Genomic DNA, 22613 nt, shown 5'->3' with positions numbered 1-22613 from the left:
CAGAATTTCCTGATATAATCACATTGAGTTTATTTACTTAGTTTTACTTTGTTTATTTTTTAATATTCTTCATGTAGTAAAACACAAACATCAGAAAATACCAGAGATTCAGTCATGTGTTAGTAAAGTATAGCTAGATATGGCTAGGGGTCATAATAATGAATTAGATAGATTTCAGGATACTACCAAATAGAGATGCAAAAAATATATTTTGAAATACTGGGCATTGACCTCAGGTGCTCTTTCAGCTTTGTCCTTATTCTTCCTACAGGACTTTGTTTATATTATTGGAGTAGTAAAGTGGTAACATTTTATTATGGATATGGACACAGCTCCCCAGCAAGACTTTAGCTCTTTGAAGTCTGAGACCACTTTGCTTTATTCTTTTTGAATTTTAGAACCTAAGAAAGCACCCAGTATATTGTAGTTAATCAGAAAACTTATGACAGTATTGATATAGTATATCAAAACACCTTTGAGTCAACTGAACCAATTGTAAGGATAAAAACCCATAGATCCCACAATCTTCTTGAGAGTTAAATTAGCTTGAAAGAATTGTTAGTGTCTTGCAAGCCCTAAGATATCCTTTTTATTGATAAATCCCTGTGTCACTAATGAAGTGATCAGTAGAAAGTAGATTACCTCTAAGCTATCCAGTTTAGTTTCCAGGAGGGGCTTTATTTTAAATCCACAGCCTCCTACCAATTTGTGATAGTGGCCCAACAAAAAGACAGGGTGTTTCTCCTACTTTGTCATTCAACCAGTTTCCCTCTTTTTGGGTCTGTCAGACCACTGTGTTCTTGGTAAGGGGATGCCAGGGACATAATACATAATGTCACACACAAACTCTGAAAACCAGGTCATTATTCTGCTTTTTAAAGACATGTTTAAAATATCTATATAGACACTCTAAAAACATTTATTTCAACTACTCTTATTGTTAAAAAGTTTCTTGTTATTCATTAATTAAACAGAGGACATTCTGTTTGAGAAAGGATCCTTTGTGTAGGCAAGAATTATAACTTCCTTTAGAGTTGAAAGGCATGTGAGTATGTTTTGCACAAATTTTTTATGTTTGCTGGTTCATTTACTAAGTAAGTCAAATGCCCTACATATTGTTTATTAAATCTCTGCCTTTAATGCAAATTTTCAGCTTAAGTTGAGGTGGATTGAGGGATATAGATGCTACCACTGAGGAAAATGATTGAATTCTGAAATGTATTTTGTGTTTTAACATTTATTTGGGTGGTTTTTTAATTCAGGAAAGTATAAAGAAGAAAAAATGGCCCAAAATCTCACTGATAAAATAACTTTTTTTGATACTTTGTTTCTGGTCTACATGCATTTATTAGCAAGCAAACATAAACACATTTGTTGACATTAAAAAATAGAAATACCTACAAGTTATTAGATAATTGAAACTGTATAAAAATAAAATCCTTCCTTAACACCTTTCTCTCTCCAAAAATTTCTTGTTATCCTTCCAAGAAAATTTTTAATGCATCTATATGTCTTCTAAAGAAATTATACAAAAGGATTTGTGCTGTACACTGTGTTCAGCATTTTGCTTTTTTTTTTCATTTCATATATCTTGGCAACTTTTTTTATATCAGCATATGCAGATCTACCTCATTGTTTTTTAATGGCTTGATTATGTGGATGGGCCTTTTTTTTTTTTTTTTACTAGTCTTATATTGATAAACATTTAGATTGTTTCTAGTTTTGTTGCAACATTACAGTGAACATCTGATTCACATATTTTGGTATAGGATAATTTCTGAGCAGTTGAATTGCTAGATCAAAGGGTATGTTCATTCAAAATTTTGAAAGACTTTATTTTAAGTTGCCATCCAAAGGCAAGACCAGTTTTCACTCCTGTCTACAGAGAGTACAGCATACTGGTTTTCCCATACTCTTGCCACTATTAGCATCTACCAATCCCAGTAAGTGAGCTAAATAATATTTGTAAGGAAGGGGGAAATATGTGGGGTTTTTAAAATACTCTGAAATTAGAAAAATGTTGAAAAGGTTAGTATTCTTATTTTTAATTCTTTTTTATGTTTTACATATTAAGAGATGAAATTGGCCTGATCCCATGTCCTGAAGCTAGGTATAACCGGAGTCCCATAGTCCTGGTTGAAAACAAACTGGGTGTGGAGAGCTGGTGTGTCAAGTTCCTTTTACCATATGTCCACAACAAGCTCCTTTTGTACAGAACAAGAAAGCAATGGCTGAACAGAGATGGTAAGTATGAATCATATTTTCTTCATTTGGTTTTTAGAAGCGACATGGAATATAGTAGGAAGAGCCCTTCTCTGAGTGTTGGCATTCCTGGATTCTAGTTCTGGCTCTTCTGTTCACTATCTCAGTGGGTGCTAACCTTTCCGTCAAGTGAGTAGTTTGTACTCACCTGGACAAATTTTACAACCACAGTGATTATATAGAAGCCCTCAAGCAGAATTTCAGGGCACCTCCTGTAACCAGAGCAGTTCAGATTTTATCTGTTTATGTATTGGGGTCATTGGTAAGATTTCATTTGAAGGAAAAAAAAATCTGAACGTCACTGAAGAAGACTCTAGTCCCTATAGGCTCAGTCTCTGGTTTCTAATCCTTTAGTATTTTTATAGGCAGCAAAACTCATTTTCATAGCAGTCCAAATGAGATAATGTGGGCATGATAGTGGTAAGTGATATTGTGAACCAGCCCGGTGATTTATGGATGTGCCATTCCACTGCAAGTTCCAGTTGAGCCCTGGCCCTTTGGGTCCTGTTCCTGTGCTGAAATGAGCAAAACAAAACTATCCGGCATTCACTTCTTCCATTTCTCTCAGACAGTTTTTTTTACTGCATCAGACAATCCCTAATCATTCCATCTGGTCTCTTTTCTTGGTGTTCTGCCATATTAAGCCTCCATGTGCACAACTTCTGTTTATCATTGTATGCCCACCTCAGGTCTCACTTTTTGGGAGAAGACTAATTTAAGACCATGTCCTTTACTGTTTTTGTAAAGCTTCTTCCCCTTCCCATGTACGGCAGTACCTTTAAAAGCTCTCAATATGCCTGGAGGCTGATTTTGAATAAGAACTTTGTTTCCTAGAGAATTTTAGTTGCCAGTTTGGTAGCCATTACCAAGGGTCTACTCATACCAGATGCTGTCCTGAGTACGGTGGGGGATAAAAAGATGAATAAATACATGGTCCCTTTATTCAGGAAGCTTACAGTTGAGTGACAAACAATCTCTTTAGGGGCGAGAGATGTAGAGAAGAGTGTTGCCTAATGTATGACATACTGATTTCCTTGAATTTCTCTCAGCACTATCTGTAACATACTGTCATTAATTGGTTAATAACACTTTTCCCTTTTTATACCATAGAAAAGGACTCTGAAGGTTTAATGAGCAGTGTTTTCTATTTTCTGTGTGACTGTTTCACTCAGTCCTTTGTTATATATTTCCTTATTAGAAGGCTGTGTCTAAGTTTAGCCATAGCCCAAATTTATGGCATACACTTTAAGGCATGGGTTTAGGGATAAACTTAAAGGTAAGCAAGTTTATCTGTTGTTAGACCCTCTTTAATTCTGCATTCCATCACCGTGCTGTAGTTTTCAGTAATACTGAGGTAAAAAGTAACACCATATGACTCCATCAAGTTATTTTTTGCCAAACAAAGCTGTATTGTTTATATTCTGGTGCACAGAAATGCATAATCGAACCAATGTATAACTAACTTTAGTTGGAGGATAGAATGATTATCTTATAGAAAAGAAACTGAATTTTAAAAAGTGAGAGGCTATAGTTGCCCATTTATGTATGCTAGCTCAACCTACCCTCTTTCTGTGGTCTTCCAAGTCCTCTCCATTTCTCTGTTTTTGTCCTTCCGGACACTATTTCAGGCTTTGCTGTGTCTTCTTACCACATAGTTTTAGTTTTAATAGGCTCAAAAGGAACCTTGCAGAATATTAAATGGTTAAGCTCTCTCACATGAATAGCTGGCATCTAAACTTTGAATTCAGATGCAACTGTGCATGTGTACAAAAGCAGCTTTTGATTTGATCCTAACCTGCATCCTCATGGAAGCAGTTTTTGATTTGACTATTTTGAGGGGGGTGGATAGCATAGTTTAGTATGGTGTCACATACTACTCAGGCTGTATATTGTATTATCAGTAAATATAAGGAAGTGAATTTTGGGTTTGACAGAAAAAGATACCTGAAAATGCTGAAAATAAAAGAGTATTCTGCCAAACTTACGAACTGAAGCAATTAGAGCACAGAGGTGAATCTTGCTAAGAAAAACATGTCAAAAATGTTAGGAAAAAGCAGTTATTTCATGAAAATGCTACACCTTTGAAACTGTTTGTTTTAGAGAATATACATTTATAAGAAGACCCAAGTGAAGAAAGATGACAATTTAAGTGACAGTTTCTGAATGTCTGTCTGTGTGATCGATCATGCCAGAATCCTAGGCATCCACCTAAAAATGTATTCTGTAACTGAAGGTGACCTTTACCCCTGGGATAGATTTTTTCTTCCTAACCAAACTGAATTCTTGTTTTCATTAACCTGCTGAATTCCTTAGATGTTTAGGAATTATCCCTGTTTAGTTAGTTAGAGATTGATTTTTTTTTTTTTTAAAGTCTGTGATAGTAATACATTCGGTTTGGGAGAGGACTGATTCTGTAATTCTGATGTTTGAGAAATCCATAACAGATGTAAGAGGCAGGAGGGAAGACCACAGCATTGGAGTTCTTTCTGGACAGAGCTCTCTGGTGCAACTCTTCAGGTGTGCCCTCCTGCCATCTTTTCTTGCTCCTCTCTTTTTCACAGCCCCCACTTAGTCTATATCTGAGCTCTCTCTTTAAAAGCTGTCTTCTGCTCTCCATTTCTTTGGCTGACCAGGCCTTCATTATTTCTCATCCAGTCAAATGTTATTACCTCATAACCAGTCTACCCCTTTTCCAGGCTCTTTTGTGACCCATGTCCAATATGCCAGTAGCCAGTCATTTCAGACACGCTTGAACAGCATTTCTTAAAAACAGTTTGACGCTTTTCTGAAATACATTATATGCTCATCTTATCTCATGATACCCACAGGGTCAACATAGAGTTGAAACTCCTTAGCATGGTATTCAAGGGCCTTCACAGTCTGTCCCCAGTTTTTCCTCCGGTTTATATTCAGCATCAGAGGTTGCAGATTCTTAGCGCACAGGCTGAAGCTAATTTAGATACATTTTGGTGTGGCTTGTATAATGTCTTAAAAATTGCTTTTTATTAGTTGGATAAATCTGATTTCTGTCTTCACTTGAAAAATCATAAGGCTTGGTTGAGTATACAACTTTCTACCTGGCAACAGTTGGCTGGGACATATAGCCTCTACTCTTCGTAACTGGGCATGTCTGTTCCAGTTTATCACAGCCTTTTCAAGCTCTTGAGACACTGCAGCAGAGTGTTAGTTGACACTTCTTGTCAAATTTCCTTTGCTACTTTTTTGACATTGATTTGAACCCTAGAAACATTTATGTTAGCAGCTATTTGATACATATGTTCATTACAGCCACAAGCAGCGTTCTTCCATTCTTTGACTCTGTGTACTACTGCCTTACCTCCATGCCTTTGCTGAGGCCAGGCTCATGTCTTAATGTTGGCATTATCAGTGTGGTTGCCAGCACATGCACATGCATACACATACACACACTTAACACGGTGAAGCCTTTTTGACTGCTTCAGGAAGCAATAATTATTCCCTGCTCTTTTATGGGAGCCCTTTACTCAGATGGCTTGCATAATAGTATCACTTGTCACACTGTATTTTAGCTGATTATTTAAACAACCTTTTTCCTGACTGGAATGTGAGTTTATTAGGAAAAGGGATTGTGGATCATTTTTATTTACTCAGAACCTTTACATGTTCAACAGACATTTGTCAAACGAGTAACGAGTTTGTAAGCAAGAGTTTTTAGCTTAGTCTAGCTATTCTGTGACTGTGTACTATAATAAACAAGGCCTCTCTTGTGTTTACCATATAGCTTTAACTCAAGCTTCACTTCTTGTGGTAACCTGAATGTATTCTGGAGGAAAAGAATTACTGATTTAAGTTGGTCTTGAATTTATTTCTAGATGCACGAAAACCTTCCTCTGTTAGAGACAGTTGTCAAATCCAGTGACCATTACCAGGTGACTACTGGCCTTGGGCCATTTCTAGAATGCAGTGCAGCAAGAAAAGCATATTGATTCTTCTCCAACTTCTGTAGCATCCTTTTATCTTCTCCTTGTTGTAGCTGAAATTTAGCTACTTTTCTATGTATAATGTGCCCTGATTCTTTTTCTCCCTGTGACGTGATGATGGGTTAGTCATATATTGTAGTGTGTGTAACAAAGGAACATTTATTTGCTGGTATATGTTCTAGTGTTTGGAGAGAGACCTGTTTAATTTCAAGAGACTGTGGAGATTTCAGTAGCTCATATCTTATGGGTGAAACTGCAGAGGAAATGGCATATCGTTGATGAAATTGAGAGAGTCAAATAGTTATAACCGTTGATTATACATATTCTTTTTCAGGTCTTTGGTTCAGTCCTGACCTGCAGAAGGCAAAGTTATTGCCTGTAGTGTGGTAGAGTGAAAGAGCATCTGCTTTACAGGACAGCAAACCTGGATTTAAACTGAACTCGTCAGCACACTGAAGTCACTTAGCAATGACTTAGCAAATTACTTAACCTCTTTCTTCCTATTTCCACACCAAAAGAAGGAAATGCTAATCAAGACCTCAGAGGGTTGTTGTGAGGATCAGATTCTTTAATTATGTCTGATACTTCTTATCTAGTTTCTTCTCCTAGTCCTTTCTCATTTCTGTCATTGCACTTTACCCCTACCTTTTACATCAGACTGGAATATTTACTGAAGGAAGTCTTGTCTGAGCCTGAGTCCTGAATGGGAAGTTTTAGCAGTTTGTGAAAGAGGAGAAGAGAAGGGCCTATGGTTGTATATGTTACTAGGTACCACCGATGGTGGTCAAGGCTGTTGATGTTTTAAATTCTAAGATTCTTAAAAGTCAAAAAGTATCCCTCTGCTCAGCAGTCACTGCTTAGCCAGCTTAGGAGGATCTTTTGCTCCCTCTGGAGGCATCCAGTCCCAATATCATTTGTGGAACTGGACTAGGAAATACAGGCTTTGTAACAGGAATTACCATTCAGTCCTTACTGTATGTCAGAGACTGTACTAACACTTCAAGGGTTTAATCGTCTAATATCCCCATGATAGCTCCATCTTACATATGAGAAGGACATTAAGGCCTAGAGAGATTAAGTGATTTGCCCAAGAATTCCCAGTAAGTGATGGAGCTGGGCTCTGTCTGAACCCAGTAGCTGCTGTTGCCCTCTTAGGGAGAGACCTGCCAGTAGAGGAAGTGTTACTTTGATAAGTCTTCCTGTATCTTCACATAACCATAAAATGAAAAGCGGGGACTTAAGTACTTGCTGTGTTAGTTTTTGCCTTGTGCTGCTGTACAGAAGTCTCTCATGGAGGATGGACTTCTTGTCTTCACTTGTGATGGAGGGAGGAGGGAAATTGTGTTAGAAGTACAAACAAATAGCAACTACCATTGGTCAGACACATTTTCTTTAATGTAGAAAGGGAGATTCCAAGGGACTATGCCAATTTACCTAGGTAGAATAATCACTTTTTAGAAAATTGTAGATGTCAAAAGAAATTCCAGAGGCTTTCCCATCATTTACAAACCTTTCCATATAACTACTTGACTATGAAGGGGTTTTTTGTTATTGCTGCCTATTTTACAGATTTGGAAATTTAGACAGTTTTACTAAGGGAACAACCTCCTCATTATTCCAGACTTCCTTACTTATGTTGAAAGTACTCATTTCTTTGTCAGTCAGTGATGGCGTTTAATTGTACTCACTGTGTGTCAAAAAGCTATGGAGAAATGGAATGAATTTCATTGCTCACAACACCATGAGGTTGATGTTATCATCCTTGTTTCACTGAAGTTCCAAGAGGTTAGGTTATGTAGGTAGTAAGTGGAGAAGCTGGGATTCAAACCCAGGTAGTACGGCTTTAAGGAAGGCCTATCCTCTTACCACTCCTCTGTGCTGTGGTCAGACATGGAGCTGCTTTTGGCCAGGGACTGTGCTTACTCATCTTCAGCCAGCTCAGTACCTGGCTTATTGTAGATGCTTACAAAATTTGTTGAGTGAATGAATAATTTGAAGATGTATTAGGGAGGACCTGCCTGCAAAAAATTTACGGTCCAATTAAGAGGACAATATTTATATAAGTAACAAAAGTAAGATACACGTAAAACAGAGATGAGGCCAGGTGCAGTGGCTCACACCTGTAATGCCAGCACTTTGGGAGACTGAGGCGGGTGGATCACCTGAGCTCGGGAGTTCAAGACCACCCTGGGCAACATGGTGAAACACCGTCTCTACTAAAATACAAAAAATTATCTGGGCATGGTAGCATGCGCCTGTAGTCCCAGCTACTGGGGAGGCTGAGGCATGAGAATCACTTGAGCCTGGGAGGCAGAGGTTGCAGTGAGCCAAGATTGTACCACTGCACTCCAACTTGTACTACAAAGTGAGCCTCTGTCTCAAAGAAAAAAAAAAAACAGAGATGAAAGATTTTTTTCCAACTAGGTAGGTTAGGAAAGCCTTTAAACATTTTTTTTGTTAAATATTAGGAGATGGGAAGACATGAGGCAGAAAGAATAGCAAGCAGGTAAGTCTGAATTATGTTCAGAGAATAGAAGGTAGGCGGGTAGGAGGTGTGTTCATAGAGGACAGTGGGGTTTGACTCAGGTGGAATGTAACATGTAAAGGAAAGTAATGGAAGGCCAAGCTGATCAGGAGATTGAGACCAGGTTTCAGAAGGCTTCATTTCCTGGTACATTTTACCAGTACTTTGTGTTGTAGTCATGCTCTGGTATCCATAATCTCTTGGAGAGCAGACTATGTGTGAAGTTCCATGCATTTTTATCTTTGCTCATACTTTTTCCAGTATGGTAAAGTGGTGCCGTGACCACTTTATTTATTTACAGTCTTCCATGTATAATTCCACTAAGAATTAATTGCAGCTTCTTTGGTGGGCCCCAAAATGTGGTTTATGTTTCTACTTCAAATTGCCTTATGTAATTATTTGTTTATATAGTCTCTCCAACTTGAAGATAACCTAGAGGCAAAATTAGGTCTTGTTTATCATTACATTCAATCACTCAGTCCTAAGGGCCTACTTTAATCTTTGTCCGTAGTCAATACTTGGAATATTTGTGGAATTAAATGAATAGTGACATAGAATATTATATTTCTTTTTCTTGATAAACATTAAGTTAGTGCCAAAAACTACTAAAAGTAAAAAAATGAAGAGGTTAATTATTCTTCATAGGCATATTGTGTTGTAATGTATGTAATGACTTGGAGGTCAAAATAAATGTGTGCTGATCCTACTGTTTGTTGCTCATTTGAATTGAATATTTCAGTATGCTCACTAGTAGTGAAATCATGGTCCCCAAATAAATGTTAATCTCCTATTAAGATAGAATAAAATAATTGATTTTATTGTTAACTAGAATATTTTAAAATGACTATTGGATGTGTTTATGTGTATTTGCTCTTAGATATTAAAAAGTTTATATTTTACTTAAACACTGAAAATGTCCCAATTATTGTAGGCAGACATTTTGTTTGCAGCATAATTGACTTATTGGAAACAATTTTGATGTTGACTTTGTCACATGCTAATTGGGTGACTACGGGCAAATTGCTTAAATTGCAGAATTTCAGTTTCCCTATCTGTAAAGTGGGATAAGAATATTTTGGATTGTGATTATGAGAATTTAGTGAAATAATATAAAATAAAGTGCTTACTGCCATGCCTCATACACAGTAATGCTAAATAAATGGTAATAATTATTTGTATTGTTTTATTACATGACATTTAATAAGAGCTTGGTAGGGTTGCCTTAATTTAGTACTGTGCCCCTAGATAGATAACCTTAATCCTAAAATTCTTTTCAGTTTTAGTAAGACAAAGACAATATGTCTAAACTTTGCTAATTTTGTTCTTTCAAATAGAGGCTTATGGTGCTCATTTGAATGTATAGGAATTCTGTCAAGACCATGGTAAATAAATAGCTAATGGATGTGAATAGCCGGTTCATAAGATGAACTATATGTAGTAAACAATGAAAATGTTTCTATTAACAAATGTAAATTAAAACAAATGAATTGTAATTTTTTATCTGTCACATTCATTTTTAAAAATATATATAGGTCAGTTATAGGGACATAAGTACACTCATGTTCCTTTTGCCAGTATAAATAGATACAGTCCATTTTAAAGACAATCTGGAAATGCTTAGTAGGAGTCATACTGATTTTTAAGTTGTTTTGACATAGTAACGCTGCTTCAGGAAATATAGCCCAAGAAAATAGCTTACAAGACAAAAAGTTTGTTTAAAAATGTTTATAGTAGTATTACCTATAACATTAAAAACAAACAGGAAACAGCCTAAAGAGTAAGGTAATTGATAGTATATAGGACTAAGGGATTGTTATGCAACTGTTAAAAATACATACTGTAGCAATATAGGAGGATGCATATGAAATAATGTTTAGTGAAAAATATAGAACAAAGTTGTACATTTATCATTGCTATACCTATGTAAAAATATGTGCAAGAAAGGATAATTTTTGCAGGAGAATGTAAATGAATTAAGTGGGTTGGATTCTGAGTGATTTTTTTTTTTCCTTTTGAAAATTCGCACACACAGTCAATACTTGAGATATTTGTGAAGTTAAATGAATAGTGGCATAGAAATTTTGTTTCTTTCCTTGGTAAATATTAAATTAGTACCAAAAAGCACCCAAAAGGAAGAGGTTAATTAGATTATTCCTTATAGGCATATTGTAAAATTGTTTGTGTCATCTTTTAAGAGAGTTACACTTACCATAAGTAGGAGAGGGTCTTGAGAGTAATCTTCATACCCTTGACAGCTTAAAAGAGGGAATTTATCATTAAAGTTAGTATGACATGAGATATATATTAGTATAATGTAATAGAGAGAAAGAGAACCTTAAAAGAATGAGAAGCCAAGCTTTAAAAGGTAGGACTATTTGTTTTTAATATGACTTCTCTTTATTTTAGAATTGATAGATGTCACATGTACCCTGCTGCTTCTAAACCCAGACTTTACCACTGCATGGAACGTGAGGTATGTCATTTTCATTAGTGATATGATAAAGTTTGTCCAAATTTCTGAAGACATATAAGCCCCATAAGTTGTTAGCTTTTGAAAACGAAATATAAACCATCTTACACTTATTTCTTCTACCTATTCTTTATACCTGTGACAATTCTAAATATGCATTTTGCCCCTTTTTGCGTGGTGTCTTCATAAACTTTCTTGCCTGAAATACAAATTGTCATGTTGAGTTACAGTATACTGTTTGATACATGCTTTTGTTTTCCTTCATTTTTTGGGGTGGGAGAGTAATGGGCAATGGGCATAACTGGTTGTCTTATAAAGCATATAACATTATATCATTGGTATTTGAGAAGCACTGCAGTGTAGTGGAAAGTGTATGGGATGAGAAAGAAGGGAGTCATGCTTGACTCTGGCTTTTTCCCTGAGCAACTGAAAGGATGGAATTGCCATTTACTGAAATGGCAATGTCTGGAAGAGAAACAGATTAGGTAGGGGGTGCTTGTTATAGGCCAAGAGTTCAGATTGGGACATGTTAGATTTGTGTCCAAGTAGTTGTATATTAATTTAAAGTTCAGGAAAAAGGTCTGGGCCAGATGTAAACTTGGGAATTACTAACATACAGATGGTTTTAAAGCCATGAAACTGTTTTAAGATCCCCAAAAGAGTTGGCATAGCTAGAGACAAGAACCAGTTGAAAGACTGAGCCCTGAGACATTGTTTTCTAGGGTTGCACAATCCAGTACAGTAGCCATTAGCCACATGTGGCTATTGAGCCCTTGAAATGTGATTAGTCTCAACTGAGATGTGCCCCAAGTGATAAACTGCACATCATATTTTGAAGACTACCTAGCAAAAAATGGAAATATCTCATTAATAATTTTTATATTACTTGCTGAAATTATAATGTTTTGGATATATTGAATTAAATATATTTATACTTGTGTTTAATATAGCTGTTAAAACATTTTAAATCATATATGACTCTCATTTGTGACTCACATTATATTTCTATTGGACAGCACTGTTCTAGCATTTGCAAGATGAGGAAGAATCAGCAAAGGAGACTTTTAGGAAGGTACCATGAACTTAAAATTCAGAGCTTTTTTAAGGGTAGGGACCATGTCTTTTTTTTTTTCCCCCTTTGTTTCCTTAGCATCTAACTCTAGTGCCTGTACATAATGGATATGCAGTTTGCAAATTGGGCACGGAAATCAAATTCAGTGAAAAAGAAATCAGAGTAATAAGGAAGTAGGAATGCCATTTTTATTCATGTTCTTGTATTCCTCACCTATAGAGAGGAATTCAAAAGTCCTTCAACAAAAAAATTCTCACTAGCCTAGCATATATGCATAGATAGGTACATACACACACACACACACCTGTATACATATGTGTATACACACGTGTTGTGCATTGTATATTCTATAAGCCAGTTGAACATAGGAGAAAAAAACCTAGGCTTAAGATTCATGGAACTTAGTCCTGTTTCATCATCCTCACCAATAGAGAGGAATTCGAAAATGCTTCAACAAAAAATTATCTCACTAGCATAGTGTATATACCTACATACATACATACACACACACCTGTATACATATATGTATACACACGTTATTCATTGTATATCCTATAAACCAGTTGAGCATGGGAGAAAAAATCCTGGCCTTAAGATTCATGGAACTTAGTCCTGTTTCATCAGTTAACTAGCGGCTGACTTTGAGTATAACTTTTAACTATCAAGAGTTTTGGTTTTTTTATCTGTGAAATAAAAGATTTGAATTAGGTGAATTTTTTATGATTCTATTAAACTTTTTAAAAAATATGTGTGGTTGGTCTTATGAAGGGAAGTTGCTCCTTAAATCTAACTTGAGGGGTGTTTATGACAGTTAATCTTGAAAATTGTTCTAGTTAGATGATTAGTAAGGTTTTGTGCTAGATGAGTAGAAAGGGAATCTTGCCTACCGGGGAACAAGGTCGTGAAAAAACGGTCTTGGTGAGGTGCCGCCATTTCATCCGTCCTCGGTCTCTGCGCCTTTCGCAGAGCTTCCAGCAGCGCTATGTTGGGCCAGAGCATCCGGAGGTTCACAACCTCTGTGGTCCGTAGGAGCCACTATGAGGAGGGCCCTGGGAAGAATTTGCCGTTTTCAGTGGAAAACAAGTGGTCTTTACTATCTAAGATGTGTTTGTACTTTGGATCTGCATTTGCTACACCCTTTCTTATAGTAAGACACCAACTGCTTAAAACATAAGGATGTTTCAGTTCCTCCATTTAACAGATACGAAGAGCATTTTAAGAGGTGCAGCCTCTGGAAGTGGATCAAACTAGAACTCATATGCCGTACTAGATATGTTTGTCAATAAACTTATGACGTGAAAAAAAAAATCCTTTGTGGATATGTGTTCTAGTAAATTTTAATTTGTATCAGTAAGATTGATTGACATAGAAAGACATCGAATCATAGGTACATTTTGAGTAACAAACTACCAACTTCAAAGTAAACTTCTCTAACCCTGTAAGGTCTCTATTGCATATCAAATACACAGAACTTTATTTTTAATTGTTAGTGGATCTCTTCTGTACTAACCCTGGAAGGCATTGAGTGATTTTTTGAATGCATTTTTCAGACCGCTAAAGGATAATGCAATAGACGTCTAGTTCAATTTGTGGGTATTGCAGTCTTAGGGGAGAAAAATAGAGGCAAAAATAAGTTTTTGAACTGATCTCCTGTGATTACAGTGAGTGATACACATAATTTAGAATTTCAGCTGGTTATTTTTTTTTTTAAAGAAAACTATTTTTTTTTTTTGCTTTGGAAATTTATGAATTACCTGATGAAAGAGGTTGACTTAGTAATAATGTCGTATTTTCTTCATCAGTCTATGTACTTAGAGTAAGCAAAACACCTTTGAGCAACTGAAATAGTTGATGCCAAACTGCAGTGATTCATGTTCTGAACTCATAGCCTATTGATTTAAATTGGTAACTTTATTTTGTGCAGATTTGATGTTTGGTTCTGACATTTTGAGCTAAGAAACCTGAGCAAGTTACTGAACTTCTCCAGGATTCAATTTCTTCATCTGTAAAATTGAGGTATTTGGCCAGGCATGGTGGCTCATGCCTGTAATCCCAGCACTTTGGGAGGCCGAGGTGGGCGGATCACGAGGTCAGGAGATCAAGACCATCCTGGCCAATATGGTGAAATCCCATCTCTACTAAAATACAAAAAATTAGCCAAGCATGTCAGTGCACACGTGTAATCCCAGCCACTCTGGAGGCTGAGGAAGGGGAATCGCTTGAACCCGGGAGGCAGAGGTTGCAGTGAGCCGAGATCGTGCCACTGCACTCCAGCCTGGTGACAGAGCAAGACTCCATCTCAAAAAAAAAAAAGAAAAAAAAATTGAGGTATTAGGGAAAATTTTTTTTTGTATAGATAAAAAACAATTTAATTCTAGCACCCACATTGTGGTTTCTAATACCATTCTTTAATGATGTTAGAAATGGCTGATTCTAGGACCAGAGCAGGAAGTATACAAGATGAACTTGGAGCATCTTATAGAGCCAGAAAGTAAGGAAGTGCTCAAAAATATACTGTGGGATATGAAAAAGGGACATGGGAAGCAACTGAAAGAGCTTCCAGTGGCCATAGCTGGAATGATTTGAGCAACAAAATAAATAACATAGTATTGGATTATACCCCAGAGTGTAAAATGGCTATCCGTCAGCCCACTGAAATGAATGAATGAATATATAAATAAGAGACAGTAGACAAATGTTCTGTTAATTTATCTAGATAATCCCCCTCTACAAGGTAGAGCATAACTCCGTATTTCTTAAGGTTGAGCTGTGCGCCAAATCAAAAAATCAGTGACTTTCTTGCAAAAAGTAGTGAAGAAACCTGACCTTAGCCAGGTAATCCAGATTGATATCAACAATGCTAAGTCATGTTGATAGTACATGCCTCTGATATGATGCAGTGAAAATGTCACTTTACCTCTTTGGTCTTCCTCTCCAAAATCTGTAACTCCAGTTTAATGATGAGAAAAACATTATACAAAATACCTGACCCATATTCTCAAAACTGTCAAAGTCATCAAAAGCAAGGTAAATTTGAGTAGCCAAGAGGAGCATAAGGAGACGTAACTACCAAATATAAGGGATCCTGGAGGGAACCTTAGAAGAGGAAAAGGACATTTGGTAGAAACTAAGGAATTCTAAATAAAGTATGGACTTTTAATAAAAATATATCAATATCAATACTGTTTCATAAATTTTGACAAAGGTACCATGGTAATATAAGATGTTAGTAGCAGAGAAACTAGGTACAGGGCATATGGGAATTCTTTGTATTATCCTTACAACTTGTCTACGAACCTGAAACTATTGTAAAATAAAAAATTTATTTTTAAAAAAAGATTGAGTATCAGCAATTTCATATGGCTCAATGATGATATTTACCTTACAGGATTTTTGTGAGAAATTACATATGTAAATCACTTTATGCAGTTCATGACTCAGAGGAAGTGTTCGATACATGGTAGTTTTTAATGAGGATGGCCATTATTATTGTTATTTCAGACAGAATAAAGATTGAGAAAAGAAAAAAGTAGTCAGTTTTATTCAAACACCTTAGATGCCTCATTGACATCGGTGACTTTGTCATCACAAGAGCTAGTTGTTTTTAGTTCTGTAGCACAGTTTTCCAGAGCCCCTCATAGTGTATCCAAGTTGTTTGAGCTACAGCACTTTTTGAATCTGTTTGTGAGTGGAAATTGTATCTCAAGTCAGATTCTTATTTGAATACATTAGAGCAGTTGATTTTTTTTTTAAAGGTAGCTCTAAGGCCAGGTATGGTGGCTCACACCTGTAATCCCAGCACTTTGGGAGGCCTAGATGGGTGGATTGCTTGAGCTCAGAAGTTTGAGACCAGCCTGGGCAACATGGTGAGACCCTGTCTCCACCAAAAATACAAAAAATTAGCTAGACGTGGGTGTGTGTGCCTGTGGTCCCAGCTACTTGGGAGGCTGAGGCAGGAGGATCACTTGAGCCCAGGAGGCAGAGGTTTCAGTGAGCTGAGATTGTGCCACTGTACTCCAGCCTGGACAAGAGAGTGAGACCCCATCTAAAAAAAAAATACAGCACTAGATTATGTGATTGCTGTTAACTTTACCACATATCATATTTCCTCTTAAAGTGATTTTTGAAAAACTTGTTTCAGCAATATCCAACACCTACAAATGTTCAGTACTATCCCTAGCAATGTTTATTACATTGATATTAAAATTTTGCTTGATTCCATCAGGTTATCTTTTTCAGTGTCCATATATTAACATTGATTGAGGTTATTTCAAGCTAAGATGTCTTCCCAAAAATGCTGCTTAATTCAAAATAAAGATATTAACAGAGTGCCCATTTTTTTTTTCTTTTTTTAAAATTCTGTACCACAGTGGTTGCAAAAGAGAGTGCCCATAATTTAAGAAACTTTGTCAAAACTCAGTTATAGGGTAACTGCCTCTTTTTTGAAGAAAATTTTGATTATCTCCCCTTATATATGGATATATATGGGAATAAAGGTAGACAGTTATAAATAATAAGAGGTCTTAAATTTAGGAAATGGAAATTAAGCATAATACAATAAATTCATTATAGTAGTTGTTTTTTAAACTTTAATGGGCATCATTATTGCCAGGCTGGAGTGCAGTGGCGCAATCTTGGCTCACTGCAACCTCTGCCTCCTGGGTTCAAGCGATTCTCCTGCCTCAGCCTCCCAAGTAGCTGGGACTACAGGCGCGTGCCACCATGCCCAGCTAATTTTTTTACTTTTAATAGAAACAAGGTTTCACCATGTTGGCCAGGATGGTCTCAATCTCTTGACCTTGTGATCCACCTGCCTTGGCCTCCCAAAGTGCTGGGATTACAGGTGTGAGCTACCGTGCCCAGCCAATGGGCATCATCTGAAGAGCTTGTTTTAAAATACATATTGCTGTGCCCACCTGAGTTTCTGACTCAGTTGGTTCTGGGCTGAGGCCTGAGGATCTGCATTTCACATAAGTTTCAGATGATGCTGATGTTGCAGTCAGGGTTCACTTTGAGAAACATTACTCTCAAAAGTGGTTAAAATTACATAGAGCAATATTTTCCTCCTTTTACTTTATAGGTATCCTGACTTACTGTATGAACAAAATGGTACTGATTTCAGAAGAAAAAGAATCCAAGACTGCAAAAGCAATTGGCTGTTGCAAGAAAAAAATATATATTTTATATATATATAATATATATAATGACAAATTGGTTTCCTGAACATTGAAAGGAAAATAGTTGTTTTCTTTATCAAATAAAACTTTATAAATAGTACGTTACTGTTGGAAAGAAAATGTATTGAGTTATTTAGGAATTAAATCCGTCTAAGTAGATAAGGTAGAAGAGCTGGATTCTGGTTTTCTCTGGCTTAAACTTCTCTAAAATAAATGAATAATCAGCCCTACACAGGAAGGACATTTTAAGATTAATAAATAATAACAAGTGATCTGATTTTATTATAAAATTATAGATACATTGAGAATTCAGTGAGAGTATAATATCAGCACTTATCAAAAACTTACCTGAGAAATCAAATGTAAATTGTATTTACCTGACAAACAGGTATAGAAAGCTCTTGCATGATATTCTTTATATAGTTGGCCCTCTGTTTCTATAGGTTCTGCATCCATGGATTCAACCAACCGCAGATAGAAAATATTTGGGAAAAAAATTGCTTTCTGTAGCGAACATGTTCAGACTTTGTTTTCCTATCATTAGTCCCTGAATAATATAACAACTATTTATATAGCATTTACATTGTAGTAGGTATTATAAGTAACCTAGAGATGATATGAAGTATATGGGAGGATGTGTGTAGGTTATATGGCAACCCATTTTATATCAAGGACTTGAGCATTCGCAGATTTTGGTATCCTTGGGAGGTCCTGAACCAAGCCCCCACAAGATACCAAGGGACAACTGATTGCATTGAAGCTTTGGTTGGGCTTGAACAGTTTTAAAAACAACCAAAACATTACATTGCTATTATTTCTGCTGCTTATATTAATATTTTAAAACGGAATGGCCTTGTATATCAAGGGTCATGTAAGTATTTTACCTTGTTAATAGCTCTTTTGGAAACTTATCCAAAGTAAGAATACAAAAGAAAGAAGTTATAAGCACAAAGCTTTTTTCCCCCCTAGATTTGTTTTAAAATAACAAAAAGTTTGAAGCAACCTAAATGTCTAACAAGAAGGGAAAAGCATAGTTACTAAATGAAAACTATTTGATCATTTAAAATGTTCATTACAAAGATTATATAGAATCATGGGGAAATTCTTAAAATATAATGAGAGCAGGATGTAAAATTATATGTTAAAATGTATGTGTGATAGGGAAAAGTAGAAGGGAAAATTCAAAAATAAAAAATAGTAATTTGGTTAGAATAGTGATTCTATGAATGATTTTTTTTTCCCTTACATCTCAACCATATTGTGTTTGTTGTATGTGTGGTTTTGTAATGAAATAGACCATGTCAAGTCCTATTTAGGAAACTAGACCAATTTTGACTGGTATTGGATTGGCCCTATAGGTACGACTATCAGGTCTCACAACTTTTGGAAATGAGATAGGCCAGAAAACCCCATTTACCCTCACGCAAATAGTTAAAATTTCACCTGTTGATTTAAGAGCTTCTCTTTCTGCTTATTAATTTGTTATATTGGGATTATGAGAATACATTCTTGATTACTGCATGTCATAATTATGAGCGTTTTATATCCCAGAGTGGCTTGGGCTTTTTTTCTTTCTTTTTTTGTTATAAAATTCTTAGACATTCACTTCACAATGAGGTTATATTAAAAGCCATGTAGAACTTTTGGATATAAGGGTAAAGTAATGTTTAATTTTTTTTTTTTTTTACAGGAAAGAGCTGATCCTCTCTGGCACTTTAAATCCAATTAAGGATTTACATCTGGGAAAACTCGCCTTAACTAAGTTTCCAAAGAGTCCAGAAACGTGGATTCACAGGTGTGGTTAATTTACAACATAGTACTCTTACTTAGGATTCAGAATGGCTGGAGAAAGAAACATGACATGTGAGAGGCAAGGTTACTTATTGGTGCCAGAGCATGAATTCTGAAGTCAGATTACCTACATTTAAATCTAGGAGCTATATAACTTGCTACCTAAGTGTTCATGGGAAATTACTTAACTCACCAAGCCTCAGTTTTCTCATTTGTAAAATGAGAATAATAATTACACCTATCTCATATAGTTAACAGTCAAGTTTACTTGAGTTAATGCATGTAACACTCCCACAGTGCCTGGCACATATTAAATACTCAATAAATGTTAGCTATTATTAACTCTTTGAAGCAGTTGTGGGCATTGCATTTATAGATACTCAACTGTAATGAGCAACATGGATTTTAAAAGCATTTGATTTTTTCCTGGTAAAGATGGTGGTGGTGATGGTTGTGGTTATTAAAATTAACTTACAGAGAAAGCTAAGGGCAGCTGAGGCGAGTGCTGTGTAGGCTGAGCTAAAGTTGCTAAAAACCATACATACAAAGAACATTTTTAGGTTAAAAGCCTGGGACAGATAGCCAGAATGCACTTTAGGACTCTCAAAATCCTGGCCACCTGGAACCATCTTCCTCTTGGACCCTGTGTAACTACTCTTATTTGACCAAAATGGGATGGTGTGGGCTTGCTGGTCAGAACCAATAAAGAAGTCACTCTGAAATTCTCAGTTTATTAAGCCACGCTAATTTTTCTTAAATCCTGGGCATTTTTAGGATCTTATGTCCATTCCAGGTGTCTTAGTGGTAATCGTGCCTTTAGTTAACATTGCAGGTCAGCTTCTTCCAAACCACATAGTCAGTTGTATTTTCTTCATGACTAGAAATTGAGATAGTATACCACAGAAAGGTATATGACTGTGTGTATGGGGGTTTGGAAGGGGATGGTGGCAGGGGAAAGGAACTGTTAAATATGCATCCATCAGTTTGGCTTGTCTAATTTGTTTTATCAAGCAATATTTTGTTGTTAAATAAGAAATTCCATTATTTTAAAATGACAACGTGAGTTTTCTTACTCAATTTCCTGTACCTTTGGGTTTGAAATCTTTAGTCTAAAAAATGCTTTTATATAAGTAAATTACTGGTACAAAGTAAACACATTAAGTAGCTCAAAACACTATTTAGTGTTTTTTATGTAAATACATGCTAATGCAAATCTTAAATAGACAAAGGGAGAATTTGTGGATAAGGATATTTTGACACCTCCTTAATGGTTTAATGAATTATATTTGTTACCTTCCAGATTTTATGCTATAATACAGAATTTTGCTGAGTGAAAGCTATCAGAATGCAGCTTCTTGTTTGCAAACAAATGCACATAGGGTGAGGCATGCATATATACTTAAAGATGTGAAACATGACTCCTTATAATATCAGCCATTAATTTATGACCTCTCACCACCACCACACACACACACACCAATTGCCTTTACATTTCCTGGCCAAGTGGAGTTTTGGGATTGTCATTTTAGAAGTAATGACATTCTCTGTATTACAGATTTTAAAGTTTTTTTTTTCCTGTTTATCCATTTTCCACCCTTCATCCATACTGCTAAACAACAAAACAACCCCTCCCCATCTCCAAAAAACTAGACTTATAAACAGGTATTATTTTGCATTGTCTCTGAATGGAAATTAAATTAGGAACAATGAAAACTGGTTATTTTTCTCTCTGGTTTATGTTCTTTCTGTGTTCTCTTCCCCACATGCTACCTTAACAGGCGATGGGTGCTACAACAGCTAATTCAGGAAACCTCTTTGCCTTCCTTTGTGACCAAAGGAAACTTGGGAACAATTCCCGCAGAAAGGGCACAGCGACTCATACAAGAAGAGATGGAGGTCTGTGGTGAAGCAGCAGGGAGATACCCAAGCAACTATAATGCTTGGTCCCATCGCATCTGGGTTTTACAGCACTTGGCCAAGCTAGATGTCAAGGTAGGAATATTATTGTCTCCTGGGCAGACTGCCTGTCTGCCCTTAAAATCTTCTGGTAGTAGTTCATCCTCAGAAGAGCTTTGAAGGAGTAGAGAAACTGATGGTCTGGCAACTTGAGAGAATGGCGACAGCTGCTACCTCTGGAGAAACCCTGTAATTAAATTAAAAGCTTGCATTCCCCACCAGTGCTGTTTTTGGCAGTCTTAAGGCTAGTGCATTGGTAAAGCAAGGCAGGTTTAGCCAACTGAGGAAGATTGAGCGTAACTCACTTTATCCTGAAACAGGAAGGGATTATGAAGCCTTATAGAACTGGAATTGCTATTTCTTGGTAGTGTTTGGTTATGTGACAATATACTAAGTCAGCTGGCTGTCTTTTCACACTCTCGTCCTCTGAAAAGGGTGAGAGGAGGGCAGGGATAGACAATCTCACCCAGGTGTTTTTAAAAGTGGCTGAGCCTATAAATTACCTGGGGATTCCTAAGTTCCACTCCAAGCCTACTAAAGCAGAATGAGGGTGGATCTAGAGATCAGTATTTTCCACTGACTCAGGGTTATTTGAATGCAGAGCCAGTTTGGAAACTCACAGCCTAATCCTTTCAGTTTAGAAATGAGGAGATGGAGATTTCCAGAGAATTTTAATGGCTTAGACTTAGCTACAGTTGTACCACTTATTATTCATCAGAATGAGAGCCAGGTGTCCCTTTTGCTCCTTCTTATATACTACAGTGTCTCAGTTTTTTCTTTTCTGATGGTGTCACAGTGCCATAAGAATCTAGGGTGCTCATCTAAAAAGCTTCTCAGGCTTGAGACAGTTAAAAGAGGTCAAGTTCAAGATTGAAGTGCCCCAGGTGATGCTTTCAGATAAGTGGGGAAGTGTTATGTAATTTTAACTTACACCCTCTTCTTCCTACATCCCTCTTCCCATGCTCCCATTTCTCTCTTTGTTTCCTGGCCAGGGCAAATGGGAGACTTTTTACTTCCAGAGGATTTTAAGCCAATAATTCTGGAAGAGAAGCCTTCCCCATTCCAGTTTACATGGCTTTGAGTTGCAGGAGGGGTGGCCGCCTAATGGAATAGAAAGAGCCAAGGCTTAAAATCACATCAACCTAGGTTCAGATTTTGGCCCCACTACCTATATGTGGAAAGCAAGGTTTTATTGTTTTCATTTATAAAATAGGGACTCTACTGTCTGCCTCAGTGGATTATTGTGAGAGTTAATTGAGTTAATGGATGTAAATTACTGAGCATCTAATAGAGAGAGATTCACTCGATTTTAGTTCCTTTCTCTGTTCTCCAGAGATAGAAAATTGGCTACCAGTTTGCTTGATCAACTCAGTGCAATTTATTGATGATACCCACCAACTGT

At 36.5% G+C, this 22613-nt stretch overlaps 2 protein-coding genes across 8 annotated transcripts in view; both read left to right on the top strand.

The window, feature by feature from the left end:
- Positions 1 to 22613, top strand: part of PTAR1 (protein prenyltransferase alpha subunit repeat containing 1) — a 50959-nt gene that overhangs the window by 7108 nt on the left and 21238 nt on the right. For 5 of the 7 annotated variants that reach the window (XM_054501689.2, XM_054501693.2, XM_054501692.2 and 2 more), the window contains exons 2-5: positions 2075 to 2244; positions 11152 to 11218; positions 19155 to 19259; positions 21034 to 21247. In XM_054501689.2, the coding sequence (XP_054357664.1) occupies positions 2075 to 2244; positions 11152 to 11218; positions 19155 to 19259; positions 21034 to 21247 (556 nt within the window). Of the gene's footprint in view, positions 1 to 2074; positions 2245 to 11151; positions 11219 to 12231; positions 12288 to 19154; positions 19260 to 21033; positions 21248 to 22613 lie in introns of those variants that run through there. The other 2 variants (XM_054501694.2, XM_063649594.1) reach the window with 2 other exon arrangements.
- Positions 13165 to 13595, top strand: LOC129044097 (cytochrome c oxidase subunit 7C, mitochondrial). The gene has a single exon (XM_054501697.1). The coding sequence runs from the start codon at positions 13270 to 13272 to the stop codon at positions 13459 to 13461; it is 192 nt and encodes a 63-aa protein (XP_054357672.1). The 5' UTR covers positions 13165 to 13269; the 3' UTR covers positions 13462 to 13595.

The sequence above is a fragment of the Pongo pygmaeus genome, chromosome 13, assembly GCF_028885625.2.
Source record: "Pongo pygmaeus isolate AG05252 chromosome 13, NHGRI_mPonPyg2-v2.0_pri, whole genome shotgun sequence".
Lineage (NCBI taxonomy): Eukaryota > Metazoa > Chordata > Mammalia > Primates > Hominidae > Pongo > Pongo pygmaeus.
This window is presented reverse-complemented; position numbering and strand designations above follow the sequence as displayed.

Excerpts from the sequence above, each read along its gene's own strand:
- LOC129044097 (XM_054501697.1), top strand. The coding sequence starts at position 13,270 with ATGTTGGGCCAGAGCATCCGGAGGTTCACAACCTCTGTGGTCCGTAGG.